General features: G+C 41.1%; 1 protein-coding gene across 4 annotated transcripts in view; it reads right to left on the bottom strand.

Moving 5' to 3' along the window:
* The window catches only part of SORCS1 (sortilin related VPS10 domain containing receptor 1), a 559,183-nt gene that overhangs the window by 246,787 nt on the left and 288,004 nt on the right, over nt 1–24,392 (bottom strand). For all 4 annotated transcript variants that reach the window (XM_060034105.1, XM_060034102.1, XM_060034103.1 and 1 more), the window contains exon 3: nt 16,260–16,359. In XM_060034105.1, the coding sequence (XP_059890088.1) occupies nt 16,260–16,359 (100 nt within the window). The remainder of the gene's footprint in view (nt 1–16,259; nt 16,360–24,392) is intronic.

Genomic DNA, 24,392 nt, shown 5'->3' with positions numbered 1-24,392 from the left:
GTACTAATTTGGTCACTTCATTCCACGAATCTCTGAAAGGCAGGTAGATATATCCTTCAGTATTTTCATATATAGAGAGAAATCCAAATATATCAGAACATTCAAGTTACAACACTCTTCTATAAATGGCTAAAAAACAGAGTCACTCTTACTGCTTGCTTCATTGAGCAGAAGTGAGTATGTCACATGCACCATTAGAAGAAATAACTGTGGCCGTAGGGAGATTATACTCTTCAGTTAATAGGTAGGGAAGGTGAATGTTAACCAAGAAACTTAGGAAAACTTCCATGTTGCCGAGTCCTCGTGCATGTACCAGCTACACTAACTGGACAACCCCCTCTCTGAGCCTTAGTTTTCTCAACATTAAAATGGCACTTATGGTACTTACCCTGATTTCAGAGTTTTGTTTTGTTTCCTTTCTGCATCAGCTATCATTATGCATGAAAATGTTCTTAGTACATTTCACACATGTATATCTTACAGCTTACAGTTTATTACAATCATTGACTTGAGAAGCATGAACCATTGTTGTTCTACTACTTCTTTGAAAAGTGTGAGTCTGCGTTACTTCAGACACCACTTAAGAGGCTTAAGGGAGGTTTCTCATTCTAATTTAGGTCTAATTTAAACAATGTCCTTTCTAATACATCCTTTTAAATCTCTCTCTCTCCTAGTTTTAATTATTTCCTTTATACATTTGATGTAGAAAGAAAAAATTGGGGAGGGGTGCAAGAAGTTTATTCATGAGGGCCCACGTGTCCAGTCTTAGAAGAATAAATAATATTTTTCCACTGATACTGCAGAGGAAATTGCTTGGAAGAAAAGGAGCTCTTTTCTAAGAAATTGAGAGGAAGCAGTGGCTCCTGCAGAAAAAGTGGGTGTCTAGAGATTCAATGACGGTACAGTATCTCAGAGATGAAAGGCAATGATGGAGTCACAAGGTCTACTCAGAGCTCATGAATAAAGCTGTGCAAGGGGAAGAACACACCCATGACAGCGTGTACATGCAGTGACAGGAGGACAATTTCTCAGTGGTGATTTCTCCAAGGAGCATCGCTCAGGACAACGGAATCTACCTCTAAGCAGGTCCTGTACCAAACACTGAACGATTATCTTGTTCTCCCTGTCACTGGTCACAGGTGTGATGGTGGGATAGGGTGTATTTCTTTTTTTTATATACATTTATTTATTTATTTTTAGCTGCGTTGGGTCTTCGTTGCTGCGTGTGGGCTCTCTCTAGTTGCAGTGAGTGCGGGCTACTCTTCCTTGTGGTGCGCAGGCTCAGTAGTTGTGGCGCACGGGCTTAGTTGCTCCGCGGCATGTGGGATCTTCCCGGACCAGGGCTTGAACCCGTGTCCCCTGCATTGGCAGGCGGATTCTTAACCACTGTGCCACCAGGGAAATCCCAGGGATAGGTGTATTTCTGATCTGCGTTCCCTTTAGTGGAAAATAACAACCCAGAGTATTCAAATACATACTGCGAGTAAATACAGATGGCCTACTGGGTCCCCAGGGAAGCTCAGAGCCCGGGTGAGGGATAGTGTCCGTTATAGGAATGTGATGACAAAGGTGGAAAGTACTATGAGGCTCACTGCCCATCCTCCTGCCACAGCAAATCTATCCTAATTATTGTTGGCAGCTCTAATCTTAGCAATATTGAGGAAGAAAAATATTCCTGAACTTCCTTTTACTTATTCATTTACCCATTAATTAATTTATTATTATTATTTTTTTTTAGCAAGTATTGACTGAGTTCTTCCTGGGATCCAGTACTGGAACCTGGAGTTAAAATGAGGTTTCCGGGCTTCCCTGGTGGCGCAGTGGTTGGGGGTCCGCCTGCCGATGCAGGGGACGCGGGTTCGTGCCCCGGTCCGGGAAGATCCCACATGCCGCGGAGCGGCTGGGCCCGTGAGCCATGGCCGCTGAGCCTGCGTGTCCAGAGCCTGTGCTCCGCAATGGGAGAGGCCACAACAGTGAGAGGCCCGCGTACCGCAAAGAAATAAATAAATAAAATACAATGAGGTTTCCTTGGGACTCTCTATATGGAATCTTTTTCAGATTTTTAAAGACACCAGGCTTATCCTGTAAAGCTGTCAAGGCTGTTATCAAGAAATGATAAGCAGGAGGCTGGATGATTTTATACAAGCTGACTTAAAATGTGACATGTGGGGCTTCCCTGGTGGCGCAGTGGTTGAGAGTCTGCCTGCCGATGCAGGGGACACGGGTTCGTGCCCCGGTCCGGGAAGATCCCACGTGCCACGGAGCGGCTGGGCCCGTGAGCCATGGCTGCTGAGCCTGCGCGTCTGGAGCCTGCGCTCCGCAACAGGAGAGGCCACAACAGTGAGAGGCCCGCGTATAGCAAAAAAAAAAAAAAAAAAAAAAAAAAAAAAAAAAAATTAAAAATGTGACATGTGGTTTGCCTTTACATTTTCTCTGTGCTTTACCTTTTATCTGAGATTATATAATTCATATTTAAAACATGAAATTTATTTAAGGTCTATAGAGGAATCAGCACTTAGCCTCAAGAACACTAGTAAAAAGTAACCCTCCCAGACAAGAAAATTGGAGCAATGTCTGAAAAACGGTAAACTAAGAGAGAAGAAACATAGACCCGATATGCAAAGACTGGCTTCTAGTTAAAGACCACTAGCCACTAACTAGGTCTCAGGTAGAAAATACCACAAACTCTCCTACCCACTTTACAGAGTTTTGTAAGGATGAGATGATTACACACACACACACACATTTATGTAAACATTTTGAAAACACGTTCTGTTTTAAATATATAAGGTGGTCTCGTTACTCCCTCTTTCATATAAATGAGCTTTGGGAGGGAAGGAAGGAAAGAAAGATGGAAGGAAAGAAGGGAAGAAAGGAAGGAGGGAGAGAAGAAGGGATGGGAAGAAGAAGAAACAAACTAAGCAGTTGTAGCCAGGTAATACCCAGTTTGCACACTGCTCTCTCCCACATTTATTTCCGAGTTCTTTGTAATTCCCCTGAGTTGGGTTTGTATGGGAGGAACATAACGAACCACGGGCGAATCTTTGTATTTGTAATAAATGGAGCCAAATGGTTTGGGTTGGATAATCTTCTGGGCTTTATCATATGAGCTTAACCAGTTCCCATTGGTTGCTGGGAAATGGGATGCTGACATGGACCTCCAGGTAGCCAGATGATTCCCACTCACCACGCTACACTCTCAGGCTCTACAAAGACCTGTGGGGTGGGGAAGAACGAAGCGTTGTGGCTCCTGGGAAATTTTAAGCCCTCATACAAGTATAATCTTCATGCGTCTATAAAATTTCAACTAGTAAAGACGGGACAATGGGGGAGGCTAATAAAACTGCAGGAACCGTTCTCTCTGCAGATCAAAGAATTAATTGCATTATCTCAGTCTGGTTGTTCTCACTAATGGTGCAGGGAGAAGGTGGGAGGAAGAGGCTATTTCTACAGGAAGAGGATGGTGCTTTCTGTCCAACTTCAACCTGCTTAGATCTGGAACTTTAAACTAAGCAGGGAAAGGCAAATTTCAAGCTCCATTCACTTTTAGCAAATGGGGACTTCTTGTCTCGATGTGAGTATAGAGAGACTTGTTCCTGGGTCACTGTGTTTACGGACGGCCATTTCTACCAAAATAACTGGGTTGGTAGAATTTGGCTTCAAACCTCATTAAAATGTCAGCAGCATCGTACCTCTGTCACAATAGAAGGTGGGGGAAATAGAAGTCAAGAGTGAAAAGAATCTAAAAAAGAGTGGATATATGTATATGTATAACTGATTCACTTTGCTGTACACCTGAGACTAACACAACATTGTAAAATCAACTGCACTCTAATAAAATTTATTTTAAAAAAGTCACGTTAGATACAAAGATTAAAAAAAAAAAAAAAGAGTGGAAAGAATTACAAAAGAGATGTTACACCTCTGAACACATCATCAAGTTTATTTCCCCAAATAAGAATGTTTTAAGGCTACTGGTCGGCCAGAGTTACCAATCTTCTTATGATGAACATCTGTGATCTCAGACAAACTGCTACTGGCTCTGAATGCCCTGATCTCACACTCCATTAAAGAAAGGACTTTAACGTTACCTAAAATGCTACCATCCTAGCAGTGTGCTAGTAACACTTAATTTGACATGCAGAGGGCTCCGTGCCTGACCTCTGCTCTCTGGGGCTTCAGTCTCTCTGTCAGCCTGCCATGGAGCAGGCCAGCTATACCTAGGGCAGAACGGCCCTGCAGTTAGCAACAGATCATCATCCTGAAGTAACTGGCAGCACTGCTGATATGTGGATCTGGGATAAACCTACAGGCAATGTCCGCATTTTTGCCTAATTATTTATTTAGGGTCTTCATTTGTGTTGACACAAAAGGTGATTGAACTGAAAACTTGTCAACTCTTGTGGTCTGCCTCTTTTTCTTCCAGAGAAAACATACAGTTTCCATTCGCAGGTCACTCTCCAGTATCAGGACTAAGGACTAAGAAGAATGCGTCCCACCAGTCATACCAGGCACTGAGCCAGAATTACAGCAAGCACAGGCAGCGGTAGGAAGCAATAGATTTTAATTGATGCCTAGGGGTAAAGGTCAGCTCTCTTGGAACAATGGGCATCTATGGTGGTAATTGACTGAGTCCTCTGTGGGAGTTTGTAAATGTCAGTAATGCACTTCCAAACAGAAGCACAAAGGGCTTGGGCCCACAAAACAAAACCAGCTTTAGCCAGTGGAGAAAATACTAAATCTGTTGGTTAAATAACACATTCATAAAGCATAAGAGGTGGGCACACACAAACACACCACATAACTTAAATTCAAAAGGAATCGGACTGCTTCCAATATCACACAAGTGCCTTCCTGAGAGCCAACGTCTTTTTCCCCAGCAGAAGTTCAGCTCTGGATCCCTCTGGAATTCAAACGCTATAATTATTGGAGTCAAACTGGATGCGTGGTTTGGCTCCTAAAGCTACTGTCCTCCTCGTGAAATTTTACTGAAGGGGAAAGCGTCAGCGTTTATTAAGTCGTAGCTGTCCTTTCAAGTGTATTTGGGCCCCTTTTAGAAAATAGTGGGGCAAAGGTGAACGACTAGTCGTTGGAACACCAGAAGTGCCCACTGATCCCGCAAATCAGGAGGACCTGACAGAGCCCCCCTGACTGCTTCGACTGCTTCTCTTATGGCCATGTTTCACTCCCTTCTTCTCACTTCCCCATCATCCTCAACATTCAGTAATACTGCCCTGATCTGGGTGCTCTCCTAAGTGTTCAGTAAGTGGGTCCATATTTTCTAAATCAACTATTAGGTTAAACAGTGTGTCAAAGGAGCGTTGTGAAGAGCACTTTTAAGATGCAAAAGAGTAGGACCATATAATATATATTCTCAGATTATTGGGATTTCAGGAAATGAAAGGTACAGTATCTGTACCAATGTTAATCCCATGCTCATCTCTACTTGCATCCTCCCCCTTCAATCTCCCTGTCTTTGCACACAGGGCCCCCTGTTATATGAATGTTTGTATCTCTCCTGCCTAGCACTCAATAAATGTTGGTTCAACTAAATTATATATTTTTTGTTGTGAATGTCATGACCCTGTGTTGTACGGGTCCGCTTCACTGATCATTCTAAGCCTTCTAAGGCCGTTTTCCTGCCTATCCCAGACTACAGTCCTCTCCACACTCTTAAGAGTCTTTGTCATCTGTCCCATGAAATCCATCATCTTCTGTCTTGCACTATTCTTTAATTGCATCCTCACAGAGGGGATGTAAACTCCATAAGGGCAATGCAAGGTTCGCACTTTTTTTTTTTTTTTTTTAATATTCACCAATATGCTTGCAAAGAACTGGGTCCAAGCCAGGGTGTTCCATAAAATATGTGTCAATTGATTTCTTAAAATTGCACCTCCAAATCTCATCAATAGTTCTGTCTGACCAATAGTTACTTAAGATAAATGCTGAATGTATCTCATTTACAGTAAGGTAAAATTTAGTTTTATTAATTCAATTTTAATAATGTCATCATTGCCTATTTATTCATTTTATAAAGACAGGGAAAATTTATAATAATTGAAAAACTTTATGTTACTGTGTTAGAATTATAATTCAGTTGGGTCACGGGGACTTTTATTTTGGTTTGATTAGTCAGTATAGTCAGGTATAAATGGAAATTAGCATGTTAACATAGCCACAAATAGTCAAAATAGGCACGGCTTATTTATTTAATATTTGCAAATCAGTCAATGCTGTGTATGCACTGTGATCTGTGAACACTGGTTCCTCACAACATATACACTGAAAGACACTCTTCATCTGCTTTTTCCCTTCTCCTCTGACAAATATCTGCTTCTCTGTGAAGCCTTCCTTGAGTCCCCCAAAATAGCGTTCTATGTACATAGCTATTATGATACATAACTTCTATACTTGTAGTTGACTGTTTATATATTCATCTCCTCTGCCAGACTGTATGATCCTTAAGAGCAGACAATGTCTTCTATTTCTATTCTGCTTCCTAGTCCTTAAAAAAGACCTGGCACAACATAGGCATTTAACAATTTCAGTTGAGTTGACAAATGATAGCATAAGGCATGGCCATATAAGTTGAAACAGATAAAAATGGTAACAATGAGACTAACATTTATCGAATACTTGCTGTGTGCCAGGCACCGTTCCTCTGCTTGTTATAACTCTTTTCACAACTTCTTGATACGGACACAATCGTTATATTTTATTTTAGAGATGAGGAAACTGTATCGCGGAGAGGTTAATAACAAACCAACACATAAAACCTTGTCTAAGCGTACACGCCTAGTATGTGGCTTAGCTGGAATTGAAAGCCAGGCAGCCTGGCTCCAGGGTCCATCAGATTAACCATGACACGACTAATGACCCCACCAGGCAAAAATTCACAATGACCACCTTCAAATGACAAAGTGTAGCTCCACCATGACTGCTAATAGAGGCTGAGTTGGTGCATCTGACAAGTGCAGAAACTACCGGATGTACACATAAATAGAAGAGGCCGTTCCATAGAGGCACGGAGAGCAGCCAAGGGAGACAGCTTTAAAAGGACAGAAGTTCATTAAGCACAGGCAGCGGCAGTGATATCTGAACCTGCCACTGGGGAGCCTGGATCTAGGCCTGCCACTCCTCCACACCTGAGTCATAATTGTGTCTTCCTTCCTGGCAAAACCAATTTCGGCCACAGCCATCGACATCTTTTCCCCCTGTGAAAGCACTCAGGAAGAACAGAGAGATAAAGGTAAATGGTACTCCATCTGAAAGCCTTAGTAAGTTCCTGGTGAGTTAGCCAGCCCTCCTCTCTCTGAGAGATCTCAAGAGATCCTTAATCTACTGCTGAAAATATTTATGATTTTATTGTTTCTTTTTCTTCAACTTTATGTCTTCACTGTGCTTTATACTAGCTTTCTCTCATCACCATTTTGTTACTTCAAATGCTTTGCACTAATCTCTGCCATCATCCCTCTTAGCTTAACATCTGTGTCTTTCCTCCTATACCCTTTCTTCTCTTATCTGTGAGAGACTGTGTACTCAGGCTGTTTTACTTTTCCCCATTCTGTATTTTTTGGATTCATCGCACAGTCCTTTTTTCCACTACAGGTGTGCTCATTTCCTGGTTGGCAGATGCCATCAATCGTGGAGACACTTGGTATTCTAGTCCCCAAACAAGCACACACAGCCCCAAGCAGGCAAAGAAGAAGAAACTGCTCTGTCCCAGGCATCAAATTGTACATCCCATACTACGGGCCTTTTTACCTATGAAGATCTAAGCCCATCTTGTACCTACAAGCTATGGTATTTTGTCCTGCGAAACTTATTTTAAGCAGTTGACTTGGAGGGTTATGGAATGAGAAACATGTTATCAGTTGGGAACCCAGTACAATGGGAGGTGGATGCCTAGAGGAACAGAGGGAAAAACCATCAAAAGAAGATTTGGTCAAGGGGAAGGTCAGGTCAGAAAAAGGAATGTTTAAATGGAAACAATTTAGCGCCTGAGGCTGAGCTATTCTCTTAATTTCTATTCAGCTATTCTCCTGAGGTATTCTCTTAATTTCTCCAGGGAAGAAAAAAGTGATTTTATTAAAGATTCATCGACATCAACTCTGTTTTTCCTGACAGCACTGGGAGAAAGCTTGGGGCAGATCTGATATATTGGAGTGAAACGTTCCCGCCCTAGTAAATACGGCACATTTCCTGTAGCAGCGGGCATTCATCTCCATCCATCATGAGAGAGGCACGGCTATTCACTAGAAACAAATGTTCTAGATACAGTGTGTCAAACACTGAATGATGGAAACCTCTGAGAAGCCACAGGGAGTATGCTGGAAGCAAACAGACCAGAATGCTGAAAAGACCTCTGACCACTTTCCACAGCAGAGCATAACTTGGAACCAACCTGAAATAATGCATCTGACCTTCATAAAAGGGTAATGGATGGGCATTTAACATTAGGTCAGCCAGAACTTCAGAGAACAAATTCTAACAGGGACAGATGATGAGACAAAAATAAATGAATAAGGAGGTAGATAACTAAATATAAAAGATCTCCCCAAAGAAGGTTAAGCAGATAGTCTATTATGCATATTTGTAGAATGATCAGCCTCTGATACAGGTTTCCTTTCATTTTTGAGAACTTCTGTTCACAGAGGCAACCTACCTTCTGAGACCCACTCAGTGGTGTAAGAAACATGCAGTTTTCAGATCAATCTTACTTCATAATATTTCTAGACTAATTCAGGCTACCTCTACCCTGATTAATTACATTTGTTAAAAAGGAGTAACACCAAAAGACAGAGTTCTATTTTCCCCCTTTGGGAAAGAAATACCACCTGAAGTCAACTAGAAGGCATTATCTAAACTTAGAAGAGGTTGATCTGTGGATATATTTATCATATCACCATTCTACCTGTTTAAAATTTAGCTAGCTACCTGTATGTTTTTTAACATAAATGTGGCTAATAAAACTCTGAATTATAACATCAACATCATATAAACTTGATCCTTATACAGATATAACTTAGTTGTTTTTAGTTCAGCAATTCATGATTAATATTTAATGTATCAGTTGCTTATTATGTGTGATAGATACAACATCTTAAAAATGAGGAATAACAAATATGTGATGTTAATTATGCAAGAAGCTTCTTTCTAACAACAATAAAATGATACTTAGTGCTACTTAAAGCTGCATGAAATACAACAGTGAATCACTAGTTAACCTGATAAGTTCAGAGAAATCAGGCACATTCTGAATCTGCCTTTCTTTTCTTTTTTTAACATTAGTGTTAGAGAGGCACAGATAAGAGTCAATAAAACTCAACTGCGTACCTACTCTGTAATATACTGTGCTAAAATTGAAAAGACCGTGGTTTGATTAGCTTTTTTAATCTATGAATGTTATCATAGGTGCTTTGATTTATATAAAATAGTACAAAGTACATGGCTGTTTCAAGTGTAGTTCCATGTACAGAGGGAGAATGGCTTAGATCAGTGTTTTCATTTTTGTTTTTTTACAACTGTGTTCTGTGGAGCCCAGGAGTTACCAGAGGGCTCCCCGGGGCCAACTTGGGGTGATGAGGGAGTTCGTTCGTGGGGACTGCTCCTGGCAGTCTGCCCCTGTTTCAAACAGAGAACTTTGCACTTATTATTCTGTAGCTTGTTTGAAACTCAGGGGCTTGGATCACTGTTGGAGCATCACCCAGAGGAAAAAAAAAAATGTAGATGTGGCATGCTTTCTTGGATTTGATCGGATTTTTTTTTTTTTTTTGGCGGTACACGGGCCTCTCACCTCTGTGGCCTCTCCCGTTGCGGAGCACAGGCTCCGGACGCGCAGGCTCAGCGGCCATGGCTCACGGGCCTAGCTGCTCCGCGGCATGTGGGATCTTCCCGGAACGGGGCACGAACTCGCGTCCCCTGCATCGGCAGGCAGACTCTGAACCACTGCGCCACCAGGGAAGCCCTTGATCTGATTTTTGAACACTCAAAAAAAGAACGGAACAATGCGTGATGGACTAAAGAAGTACAAACACTCAGCTGTACCCAGGAAGGATCAAAGGAGATTATCTCTCCCTTTAGCCATCATTTTTCAGGTTAAGTGCAGACGAGCAAGCATTCGTTGCCAAAAAAAGTCACTTCTACTGAAGTTTGGAAAATGCCACTTCCACTCTGTCCCTAAGTTCATGCATTGCACGTGTTTATGAATGAAACATACATGATTTTTTAAAAGATTAGAGGCAAACGCATGATCTTGTATACAAAGGGACAGATAAAAGAGTCAGGGTAGAATGAGCAAGTGTTGCCTGTCTGCTAAGGGAAATGTCATGCACCCCCTTTGATGTATTATACAATACACTCCTTCCCCTCGGCCTCGCCGGATAATGTTGAGTGAGTGCTATGCAGAGTCCTGGCATTTTAAATATTAATCATGCTCTTCTTGGCTAGAAAACATAAAATTATACAATATGGCTTAGAAATTACTAAAGCCTACAGGGATTTTTTTCTTTTCTTTTTTAACTGTTCTTGTTTATTCACTTGAAATAATTAATTTTATTAGAGAAAATAAATATGTCACAGCTGGTTTCACACTGTATTTTTCTTTTCAAGTTCCAGCCTAGGAGTCCAAAACCCAACCTAAGTTCAATACAAATCCTCAGCCATGTGTTGGACATGACTGAACCCCAAGACCCTGTGCTCCGCATGTTAGAGACAACAGAGTGAATCAAGGCACTTATCCCATCCAGGACCCTGCGTTCTAAAGGGGCAAGTATACAGGGTCAAAAACAACTATAATCAGAAGAGAGAAGTGCAGGAAAACAGAAGCAGATGCCTGGGAGGTCAGGGGGAGTGAGAAAATCTCATTAGTGGAATTGATTCGATTTTATGGAATTGGTGGCGGGAACAGGTGGACCAGTGCCGGTCCACGGCCTGTCAGGAACCAGGCCGCACAGCAGGAGGTGAGCGGCGGTTGAGCAAGCGAAGCTTCATCTGTCGCTCCCCATAGCGCCCCATCTCTCGCGTTACCGCCTGACCCATCCCCCCCAACCCCCCACCACTCCGTGGAAAAATTGTGTTCCAAGAAACCGGTCCCTGGTACCAAAAAGGTTGGGGACCGCTGCTTTAAAGGTCTAATGATCTTTGCTCTTTTATTCACCAGTTGCATGCTGCCTCAGGCAAGACTCTAAACTCTTGGGACTCAGTTTCCATGTCTGTTAAATGCAAAAGCAGAATCTTAAAATTTCCAAAATCTTTTAGGCTCTGATTCAACGATTCCATCATTTTTCCTAAGAGAAGTTGGAGGACACTATCAACCACACCTCTTTCCTGTCCCCAAAGGTCACGTATATGATATAGACCACCCAAGCAAATGACAAGAGGAATTAAGCATGCCCAGGATATAAAGAGAAGAGGCAAGAAGTCAATAATCATACACTTATTTAGAAAGTGCCACATACAGTACGGTAATTAAAACCTAAACATCTGGAGAAAATGTAAACAGTGTCTAATGTTGGCATGTACCAAGAGACCGGCAAGAATGGTCAATGTGCTCTGAGGAACCAGGGTCCTATTTATAGGATACAAGTCTTGGAAGGCTCTCTCAGCAGGAAAGATATTAATTAAGTGGTGATGACACAGAAAGGAGAAAGAACTGGGATATGCGGGGGTGGGTGGGGGTGGGTGGGTGGGGCACAGGAAATATAAAGAACAAATAGTCTCTAGGTTTTTTCTTTGCTGGGAACACACTGTACAGACAGTACAAGGTTATAACAACTAAATGAATTGGCTGTTCTGAGTTTTAAAAAAAAAACACTTTTTTTCTTCTTTTCTCACCCAATGAATTCCACTTGGGATTCTGTATTCTGTAATCCTTAAAGATGTTATACAATACCGCATGAAGGGAGCATAGCTAAGGTTGGTTGGGGGCGATAGGAAAGGTACTGCGGATAGACGCACATTGAGTATAAAGAAGTTTTCTTTTTTAGGCAGAAAACAAATAAACTCAGTGAGAATTTAAGAGTAAGACTGAAATTTCAGCATTGATTTTTTTCTCTTTGATACATTTGTATTAGCTCTCCCCATCACCATCTACAACCCAGATGTTCATTTCTGCGGCAGGTTAAGTCATCTTTTCTCATAGAATATTATATGTAGGAAGCCAATAAACTACTGCTGAAACCAACAAGACTTGGGATTTATCATGAACTGGGGGTGGGGGAGTACTTTCCCTCGGAGGCATGGTGACGAATAGGTAGCCTGCCTCTCCTCTGGCACTAGGACTCACTCATCCTTGTACTTTTGAGCCTACCTCATCTATCAGAGGCCAGGTGCTGAGTTCCTTCGAAAGAGAGGATGCTTGAGCTAGGATAATACCTGGGAGCCCGATTTCTATGTCTCTTAGTCAAGATTTCCTAGACTGACCTATGATGAGATTACAGTTTTTAGTGTAACAGACACATCCAAGGAAAGCTGCAGTAATTTACAGCAGGCTTGCAAAGAAATAGCCAATGAATGATCATCAATTTAAACTGCAAATAAGGGCCTGTTTCGTCCCGGCTGCTGATCCCAGTAATACCCCTAACAAGCTGCCTGCAAAGCCAGGGCCTGATGCCTGCTGTTGAAGATATATTGATTGAAGAACTGTGCTTGTCCGCATAAGCAGCTAAAAATAGCCAGAAGAACGCAAAGGCAAAACAGGTTTCTGGGAATGGAAGACAGTTACTCCGTTGTCAGTTTTATTCCAGTTGCTCTCACTGATGTGAAGAGGAGAGAGAAGTATCTGGTACAAAAGATGTTAACTTGTTAGACAGCACCCCAGAGACCTAAAAGAATGAATACAACCCTTTCAAGGAGCCTGCCTTTTCACTGGAGGACGCAGAAGTCCTAGGAGAATTAGAGCAAACCTCAATGCCTTTGTCCTGCATAATTAATACAGCCTGATATTTCTTTTCTTCTTCTTCTTCTTTTTTTATAACATAAACTCTCATTGATTGGGAGAAATATATTCACACTTTAAAATGTTGGGCAGGTACCATCTCTTTGGTTCAAGTATGTCCCTTTGTGGGGGAAAGTCCATATTTCATGGTGATAAATTCACCTCATAAGTAGAAAAACTGAACACAAATATACTGCTATGTCAACTTTATTGATTTTTGCACATTGTAAAGACCTTCATCGTCCTCCAATATTTCTTAAATCTATCAGCATCTCAGAAAGTCACCCTGAAGGCCTCATTTATCTGTAGAGGAAAAGATCCCTCCTCCTAGGTTCACCCATAAACATTGTGATTTAAACAGCTCAGGCCTGCCTCTGCTTCTGGAAGTTGACCTGCAGAGAGAAAGCTGTTCTCAGAGTCACGGGCAATGGCTACTTCTTCTCTGGAAAAAGGATCAGCCAAGTCTTAATTTTAGCTAAATGCCCATGGCCAAATGTCTTTTCTTTTCTTTTTTTTTTTTTGCGGTACACGGGCCTCTCACTGTTGTGGCCTCTCCCGTTGCGGAGCACAGGCTCCGGACGCGCAGGCGCAGCGGCCATGGCTCACGGGCCCAGCCGCTCCGCGGCATGTGGAATCTTCCCAGACCAGGGCACGAACCCGTGTCCCTGCATCGGCAGGCGGCCTCTCAACCACTGCGCCACCAGGGAAGCCCCAAATATCTTTTTTGAAAGCCCTGCAGGTAACTACAGATTAAGTATGCAGCTTGATTGATATTGATGTATTAACATAAATAGATTCAGTGGCAGGGCTCCATTCTGTATCACATCTAAGCTTTCCTTCTAGTCTTAGGAGCTACATCTGGACTTGAGATCCCACTCTTCAGGTCCTGCTCCTGTTAACAGTGTTGTAGTCTTCAGGTCACTACCACATACTCTGCTGCTACAGAAAAGCCTATGCCTACCTTCAATATTTGACATCCTATTTTTAAAAATCATATTCCTTTCTAATGGCATTAATAAAACAGAGACTGTCCCTAGATGAGAACAATTCTAAGTCTCTTCCAGCTGTAAATTCCTTTGTTTTCACCTGTATCACTTTACAAACAGGAAAATGTAAATGGCTCACCCAAAGTAACCTGCTAGGTGGAAGCAGAGCCAGAGACTTCTCAACTACAGAAAGTCATAGTGCATTTACTACTAGAATACGGGATCTTTGAGGGTAGAAAGCTGGCTTATTTCTTTCTGTATCCTATACTGCCTACAGATTGTTGATTGCTAAATGACATGTACTAAAAATGTGAACTAGAGGAAAAATCAATAGGGGTTACCAGAATCAATTCAAAGCCAACAAACATAACTCAATCTCATTATAAAAAATAAAGGATATAAATTCGGCTCCTTAATTTAGGACTGTATACAGCAGATCAAAATTGTTTAGATGTAATTGTTGATGATGGACCAGTCATCAGCCAGGAAGGGGAAGATAGGAGTGTTCAAGGGAAATCTCTAAATTTGTGAGGTTGACATTATTGAACTGTGCTGTCCAATACTGTGGCCATCAGCTACATGTGGCTACTTGCATTCAAATTAATTAAAACGAAATGAAATGTAAAATCTGGTTCCTCAGTCACACTAGCCATACCTCAAATAATAGCCCCAAGTGGTTAGTGTCTATAGTATTGGATAGCTTAGAGGAACATTTCTATCATTGTAGAAAGTTCTACTGAACACAGCTACTTATAGAGGATGATCACTACTTTCACTTCCAATAATTATATGAAGAAGGAGAAGGAAGATGAGAAAAGGAGAATAAAGTGAAAAGAAAACATGATTAAGCCTTAACTATTCTGTGCTAAACACCTGACATGACTTAGTTCATATAATTCTTACAACTTTCCCCATGAGGTAGGTACTATAATTATCCCCATTTTCAATTTGATGACACTGTGCTTGGAGAGATTAAGTAAATCACCATAGGTATATACTTGTTAAGTGGCTTAGCTGGGTTTTTACTCAAGCCATCTGACTCCAGAGTCTATGCACAATGGGAAATTATGCTGCTCCAAAATAAAAACTTGAAATGTTTACAGCCAGAAGAAACATTATTCCCTACCTAGGTGGTTCTTAATCCCAGATATGTACCAGAAGCACCTGGGGAGCTTGCACGAGATACAGTTCCCTGAGGCCTAACCCAGAGCAACAGGAGTGGGGCTAAGGCTTGCGTATGTGGGGAAGCCTAGTGCTCTGAATGTACAGCCAGAGTTGAGGATGACTGTTTAGAGATGTACTAATCTACCTTCCACAGTCCAGATGACAAAATGCGGCACCTACCTACCCAAGGTCACTAACAGTACCCACTGACAGATCTGAAATGAGAACCTAGGTATCAGGGCTGCCATCATAACAGAATATGGCTTAGGACACATGAATGAAAAACCTTTTTCTGCTTCCTGATGGATACTCATCTCTATTCATATAACTCACATAATACTTAGAAATTACATGTCAGAATTCAGAATTGGATAGTGCAAATTTTTAAAACCAAACAATGAATGTAACACCACTCTCCTCTTGAGACAAATAGGTCTTTCTCTTTTAAAAGCAGACATTTTCTTCCTAAGAAAATAACATCTTTCTCTGAAGAGTAAATAAACCCTCTTCATAAGAGTAGTATTATACAGTGGAAACGGTATGACTGCCAAGCAAGAAACCTGAATCTTGTCCCAACTGTGCCCATAACTCTGTGATGGGGGCAGGTCATTTCCTTTCTTTGAACCTTAGTTTTCTCATCTGTAAAATTAGCATGTGGTGTATGATGATCACCAAGGTTTCCCAGCATTGCCTCCATTCTGACATTTGTGTGCAGGCTGAATAAACTTTTGAAATGAAACTTCCAACCTGCTGTAGGACAATGCATTTACTTCAACTCTAGCCAATCTATTTACTCCATGTCAAGGGAAAACAGGGGGACATCACATGAAAATCCCATCTCTCCTTCTGTTTTGTCAAGGCTCATTCTGATTCTCGTCACTGATTGGTCAGAGCTCTTAACAAGAGTCTGAACATCCACTCAACAAGACATTCCCTGTAGCTGTCTCTTGGAAATGGTAATGATATACCTACCCCATCTCCCTCCTACATTCACAGCTGCTGATCTGAAAATGATGATGTGTCAGACATTTTACCACCTTAACATCCATCAGCTCATCTTTATATCTCTTAAAGCTTAACTGTATTGGATTTTTAGGTGGTTTAGAGAGGTTAGCCAGCCAAGACAGAAGTCACATCATGAATAAATAGCATTCTGAATATACATCTCTTACCTTACGCTTGTTGGTAGGACACACGTAGAGATAGCTTAAAATTGTTTTCAACCCAACTTTATCATTCAGCTTCTCATAGGTTGTCCCGTAATCGGTTGACCTATAATTCAAAAGGAGCATTCATGAGGACAGAAGTATATACGTCATTTGTCTGCTTGTCAGTATAATGTATGTTTTACATAGTAGAATGGCTCTCCAGAGGTTTCTAAATGATTCATGTAGTACATAATGATGCTTAATTACGTACACAGTAGCATCATGTGAGTGGTTAACATTTGCATTTAAATTGAATTGGTAAAAATTAAAACTCCATCTCTCACTGCTCCTTAAGGTACGTGCATTGCATAAAGAAAGTGTTTAATTTTCAAAGATTGAGAATGAGGGTGTCCCTTGAATTAACCAAAGAAATAAAAACCTTTTACTTAGATTTGACATTTCCAAACTTCTGCTTAATCTTTGGCAAGTGGAAAAGCAGGTTCTCCTGATTTATCTACAAGCTGTGTTTTCTCTCATGAGCCATAGAATATATGGTGGGTCAGTCCCTCCAAAGGTCATTCAGTCTTTTCCTATTATTTAAGAATAAGAAAATGTCTTGATAATAAGTGAAATTTCACAATTCTAGTTGGTGGCCTTTTCCAGCGTTAAGCCACCTGGAGTTGGGAGAATATCACTTCTTGGTACTGACTCTATCTTTTTTGGAGATTCTCTCCTCTCTTCTTGATGCTGGTCAGTAACTTATTAATTCAGACTGAATAAATAGGCCTTAATCACCTCTTCTATGTAAGTCTATTACATATTTCAGAATTGTACATCTTATTAGATCAACACTGCAACCATGTACAGTAGGAAATATTATCTGTATTTGAAGAAAGTGGTTCAGAGAACTTAAGTGACCTATTCAAAGCCAGTTAGAATTTGACTCTAGGTATCATGGCCCTAAGCCCTGTGTTGTGTACATTATACCATAGCTCTGTTTGTTTTTTGTTTTTTAATTTAAAGGAAACATATAAAATCTCTTGTCAGCCTTCTTTATACATATAGGAGATTCCCAATGAAAATTCATTCATTCATTCCTTTACATTTGTAGAGCCTCTAAAATGGACCAGGACCTGTGCTATGTAGCAGGATACAACACATGCCCCTACTCTCAAGAATCTAACAGCTTTTTATTTTATTTTATTTTATTTATTTATTTTTGGCTGCATGGGTCTTTGTTGCTGCACGTGGGCTTTTTCTAGTTGCAGCGAGCAGGGGCTACTCTTCGTTGTGGTACGCGGGCTTCTCATTGCAGTGGCTTCTCTTGTTGCAGAGCGTGCGCTCTAGGCGCATGGGCTTCAGAAGTTGTGGCTCGCGGGCTCTAGAGCACAGGCTCAGCAGTTGTGGTGCATGGGCTTAGTTGCTCTGCGGCATGTGGAATCTTCCCAGACCAGGGCTCAAACTCGTGTCCCCTGCGTTGACAGGTGGATTCTTAACCATTGTGCCACCAGGGAAGTCCCAAGAATCTAACAGCTTTGAGAGGCAGAAAAAAAGTTGTAATGTGTTATGTGTAATGAAAGAGATAAAAATTAACAAGACTCAGAAAATAAAGTTGGTTTAATTAGAAAACCACAAAAATGTAATTATTTTAATTTATTTCTGATATTGATAGAAGTTGCATATTCCCATAGACCATAAAGACTAAATAGAAGAATTTTCTGTTAACAACCTCAACACCATATATTAAGAGCCTACTCTGGACCAGGCACTGGAGACAGAAAGCTACAAAATGTAAGTTCCTGGAATTAAGGAATTAAGAATTATTGTGGCTGGGGACCCAGGGATCTCTTTACCCTAAAAATTTATATATACATATATATATAAAATACATAAATATTATAAATGACATTATATTATTATAATATATATTATATATATAAATTATAAGTAAATAAATATAAATAGTCAGTACGTTATAAAATTTAGATTATACTCCAAATCACTGAAGATTGGAGTGATATGAAAAGTTTCTTGGAAGGACTATGGACCTTGAAAATGGAAAATCGGTAGGGCTTTAGAAAAGGGATGTAGAGTTGACCCTTGAACAACAGGGGAGTTAGGGGCACCAACTAAATATTCCTGTAGTCAAAAATCAGCCTATAACTTACAGTCAGCCCTATATATATATATATATATATATATATATATATATATATATATGTGGTTTCTCCGCATCTGTGGTTCTGCATTCAAGGATTCAAACAACCACAGACTGTGTAGTACTATAGTATTTACTACTGAAAGATATCCATGTATTAGTGGATGCACACAGTTCAAACCTGTGCTGTTCAAGGGCCAGCTGTAGTCAGGGCATCAAAAACTAGAAGTACCTTGTGTAATCCAAATACATAACTGGATTTCCTCAGGACCAGTCTGTGCTCTAGCCAAACTGAACAAACGCTGGCTTGATAGCCAAGAATATTTGAAGAATAATCCCAAACTCTTCACAGAAGATCTTATCCATGAACCACAACAAACTTCTTTAAATTCTCCTTCCATATTTACTTTTTTCTCCTCAAACTCATCTTGATGTGAAAATCCCTTCTACTTTCTAAGAAATATCTGAGACTTCTTCCCTTACTCAGTCTAATCTTGGTGTTTGACTATTTTTTCCCCACTCTTACCCTGGCCTTACTGGGTCTACTTTCTCTTCTTATTAAGACTTGCTTGTCTCCAAAATTTCACTAGTCTTTCTCTAACTCCTTTTATTGGATAACTTTTTCTATTTAGTATTCTGAACAATACTCACAAGTTCAAGGACAAAAAACCCAGATTCAAAATTTATGGGGGGCAGTGATGAGAGGAGGATGAAATGTACAAATACCTCTACATTAATAAATTTTGCCTAGTGATAGGTGGAAATCAATAGGACTATGTTGGAGATGAGAGAACGGTTCAATTTTTCTAGTGGGATAATGGAAAGGAGGCCAGAGAGGTAGGAATCAGTCTATAAAAGCATGATAATTAGTTTCTTATAATTTCTATCAACTTGATCTCTGAGCTACTCAATGAATATTTTTACATTCAAAAAACATACTACAGGGCTTCCCTGGTGGCGCAGTGGTTGAGAGTCCGCCTGCCGATGTGGGGGACACGGGTTCGTGCCCTGGTCCGGGAAGATCCCACGTGCCGCGGAGCGGCTGGGCCCGTGAGCCATGGCCGCTGAGCCTGGCTTCCGGAGCCTGTGCCACAACAGTGAGAAAGGCCACAACAGTGAGAGGCCCTCGTACCACAAAAAACGGGAAAGGCCACAACAGTGAGAGGGAACGGGAAAGGCCACAACAGTGAGAGGCCCGCGTACCACAAAAAAACAAACAAACAAACAAAAAACATACTACAAGGGCAAACCCTGTGTGTGTGTGTGTGTGTGTGTGTGTGTGTGTGTGTGTGTGTGTATTTAACTGAAATCCCAATGTGACAAGATGATAATGGAGTGACTATTTCAGATTTACATTAACAACTTTTTCAGATAGCTTACAATATGTTATTGGGCATTTTTCTCTTGTTATAACGTCACCAATCCAGATACTTCAGGTATCTTCCATTACTTTCTGTGCCATTTTTTGCCCCTTGATTTTCCAAAGCTCAAAAAGTGAATCGAAATTTGTTAATTCTCAATTCCAGCAGAACTAAATGTTTAAGCATTATGGTATTATAATAATTGATAGATAGAAAGAAGAAAAAAAAATGATGTATTTCGACACACCCCAAATGGCATAGACTGGCAATTCTCCATGGTTGTCCCACAGAACTAGAATTAGAGTGTTGACAAGTATCATAGGTAAAACTAACAGACAGCTGGGATACACTGGTACAATGACACAGGAGTGAAAATACTCAATATTGGCAAACCAGTTGGCAAACAGTTACTGCACCGAGTTCACAGAATAGCTACTTCCACCAGCTTCACCACCATGGTCTCTTCTGGGAGAACTCACAGTCCCAGCAACCGAAAGATTGAGGGCTGGCACAGCAGAGGTCCCCAAGAAACTTGCTCCAGCACCTGTTCTGAATGGCCACTGCCTACTCCAGTCAGCCTGAGCCCCAGTGGAGGAGACAGTGACCTTGGAGGAGGCACTGCACCCTGGGAGGCAATTCCCAGTGCCCATCTGCAAACTCCCCTGCACAGCTAACACATGCTTCTAGTTATGCCTGCATGGTCAAATGCGGGAAATTCAGTCTCCTAGGTATGTGGGCTCCAAAAGAGCAGGAGAAAGACAGACAGTTGAGCAGCAGGCTGGCTGTTGAGCCAGTGCACTAGCTGTTAAATATTTTAAGTATCATTTCTAGATATGGGGGAGAGGAGTGTGACCTAAGATCAAAAAATGTTAGGAAACACTTGTTAAGGCAAAATGTAATGTTTCTTCACTTCAGAACTTAGAAATTTTATTATTCTTACATACATGCCTAAATTTTATTATTCTAATATACACTGTGAACCTCTTACATGCCTACTGCATGCAGCATTTTCAAAGCACATTAGATTATAGGATCCATTCTTGAGAGATATCTAATGAGATTAGTGTTCTGAACAACATACTTTGGGAAACAATATGAAGAACAATAACAACAAAAAAGCCAAAAAAAGATTATGGATCTTGGTTTCATAAGAAAAGGAGAATATTTAAATATTTAAAACAAATCAAATCGGCAAAGAGAAATGCCAGTTATGCTAACCACAGTGACTGCTGTTGTAAAGGCAATAAAGGGAAGTAATCTTAAAAAATATGTATCATACACAGACATATTTAAGACACAATATAAGCAGCCTTGATAAATAGCAAATGATTAAATCAAGGATTGCAGGTTCTTCCTTTTGATCCTTAATCCTTATTCTACCCTTTCTATGAATGTATCTTAAATAGTGACTTTTAGAACATTTCAAAGATGTCTTTATTTAAGTATTTACTATATGCATAGAACTAAGATGAGCTTCTCTAAGGGGCAGAGAAACCATATTCAAGGCATGGCACCTGCCTTCCAAGAACTTACGATCTCTTTGAAAAGACAAAAAGTCCCCCAGTTGAAGGGATGAATACACGGCATGGCTAGTTTCCACAAGGAGTGGCAGAAATAAAATGTGTGATTGGATTTCCTCTACTATAATTTTATAACATCAAATGAGATAATAAATAAGAACAGAATCATTTGTAAACTAAATTAATCCATAAAAAGTGCTGAGCACAATAGCTGGTATGTAATAAACAATCTACAAATGATAGCTTTTGTTGTACATTTTATCACTCATCTTTTTTTCTTGATTTTTCATATTCTTTGCCCAACACTTAACTAAAACCCATCACATGAACCCTCAAGGAAAATCTGAATCACTGAAAATGAGTTAGAGTTAGTTTGCTTAGAAGATAAGACTATTTCATCAAGCTATTACCATTTTAAAATGTAACCACATTTAACCTATCATATTTTAAAGGATATGTGCTAATACCTTTGTGTGGGTCTTGGATCAGAAAGATAAGGGTAAGAACTGGAATTTGATAGCTAAAGATTTTGCACTCTGCTTCTGTAATAATTGTGCCAGGATCCCATTGCTGAAGAGACTGCTATGCTTAAGAAACCTAACAGAAAATAAAAATGAACATTTATTGGGTGCTTACAATGTGATCTAAGCTCTTCAGCTCATATAGAATCCCATGAGATGCACACTGATGGTCACATGCTACAGATAAGGAAGGCTCAGATGTCTAAGTAAGCTGCTTAACTAAGGCCACAGAACTTGGGGGTACAGCCCTCATTCTGGGCTGTACCCTTAACCCCATGCTGCACTGGCTCTCTCCAAAGTTACAAGAGGAAAAGGAAATACACTTACAAAATCTAGCTTTGTATTTCTTAGTAAAAGGAATATGAACTGAAATCATTAGAAGTCCCTTGTGGTATAGGCCAAAACTTCGCTTCTCTTCATACTTAGTAAAAATACAGAGGCCCTGCCAGGGAGAATCGATATTAAGAAAAGCATAACCAGGGCTTCCCCAGTGGCGCAGTGGTTGAGAATCTGCCTGCCAATGCAGGGGACCAGGGTTCAAGCCCTGGTCCGGGAAGATCCCACATGCCACAGAGCAACTAAGCCCGTGCGCCACAACTACTGAGCCTGTGCTCTAGAGCCCATGAGCCACAACTACTGACCCACGTGCCACAACTACTGAAGCCCGTGTGCCTAGGGCCAGTGCTCTGCAGCAAGAGAAGCCACAGCAATGAGAAGCCCGTGCACTGCAACAAAGAGTAGCCCCCGCTCGCCGCAACTAGAGAAAGCCCGCGCGCAGCAACGAAGACCCAACACAGCCAAAAATAAATAAAATAAATAAATTAAAAAAAAAAAAAAAACAGAAAAGCATAACCAGAAACTCTCACAATGATGTACGAGGTAAAGAAAGTATGTCTTTGATCTGGTCCACCTTGGCTCCTGGGAGCCAAGAAATATGCACAGAGTGAGTGGGTCAAACTGTTCATGATTAGATGATGGCTCATGAAGATTACCAGGACGTCACAGCCTAACAGCACAAGCAACGACTTGAAGTCGAACAGAACTGGGCTCAGGAGCTCACTATCTGAGTAACCAAGCAGTCAGTGTACTGGTCTCCATAACAAACTCCAGACTTGCTGTAGAAAAGTCACATTTACTTTTATATCTAATAGGTTTGCGATATAATTCTGAGATGCGCATTCCTCAATCCCTCTCCTTTGCCCCTCTCCTGCCTACCCCTGCCAACTCCAGCCTTGTTATTCTCTGTATCTAGAAAGCTCTTTCCCCAAATACCCTGACAGATGGCCCCTCAGTTCTTTCTGGACACCATTCGTGCTGTATGAAATAGTGACCCCCCCTCACTCTCCCAGCGCACTGCACCTCCTTAGCCTCTTTTATTTTCATAGTATTTACCCCCCTCTGATAGATTTTTAGTTTTTTTTTTATTATCTGTCATCTTCCACCAGAATGTAAGCTCCATGAGAGTAGGAAAGATGTCTGTTTTGTGCACAGCTGTCTTCCTAGCTCTCAGAAGAGTCCCCCAGACACTTGTGAAACCCAATTGTTTTTGGCTGAGTGGCTGACTTCACAGATGTTTGCTCTTCTTGTGTGGCCCACTGGATTTCTGCTAATGCAAAATTAAGAGGCTCACTTAGTCTGGCAAAAACCACTGCAGTCCCTGCCGTGTGCAGATACAATCAGCTGTGCAGGATGAAGCCGGACTAGGGCAGTGAGCGTGTTCTATGCTCCTCTACTTTTTAATGGAGAAACCTCTGCCTGGCGCCTCTTTCCTTACTACTCTAAGTACCATAAGGACGGCGCACATCTTTGCTCATCCCCAAGTCCCTAGTCTCCAGGATGAGGCTGGCACATAACAGGTGCCTTCTGCATACCGAGGCTGAATGAATACATGAAGCCTGATGGACACACTCTCTGAACCAAGGATGAGCCAGGCTACTTCTTCAAAAAGGCTTTAGAAAGTATCCAAATAACCTGACCCCCTCCTTCTCCACCTCCAGGCCCCAGAGAGGGGAGATACTCTCTCCCAGACACCGTGCCATATTGCCAAGGTCACAAAACCAAGACTCAGGCTGTAGAGGGAAGCCTGGAGACAGGAAGCATCAAGGCATCACTGAAATCAGCTCAAATGAGATGTCCTGAAAGCAGAACAGCCTTTACCTCTAAATCAAGGGGCTGCGGCTTCTGTGTTTTGTTTCTTTCCTAAAATCATTAAGAGCAGCCACCTCCATTGTTCCTGGTGCATTTGGAGGCATAAAAATAGCTTCCAAAGGCAAAGGTTCACTGGCTGCATCGCAGACTCCGCTCCTGCGTAACTCAGGATGCATGAGGTTAAAGCAGTGAGAATAATTTAGGGTTTGGAAAATGTTTGCGAGTGAGTCGACATTTAAATAACTTCATTATCATTCACTGACGGATTTTTTTAACTTGTCAGTGCAACTGATATTTCTATTACCATGTTATAACAAACCTCTGCACATTTAAAGCACAGTCACCAGATTCCATTAGTCTACCCACTGTCAAGAAAATATGTCCCAATCCATTTTTCATAATACCTCGAGAATAGGCAGTCTACATCAAATGATGACGTGGGGCTGAAG

This window comes from Delphinus delphis, chromosome 16 (genome assembly GCF_949987515.2).
Source record: "Delphinus delphis chromosome 16, mDelDel1.2, whole genome shotgun sequence".
In the NCBI taxonomy this organism is placed as follows: Eukaryota; Metazoa; Chordata; class Mammalia; order Artiodactyla; family Delphinidae; genus Delphinus; species Delphinus delphis.
The sequence above is the reverse complement of the archived record's forward strand: the minus strand, read 5'-3'. Positions and strand labels throughout refer to the sequence as shown.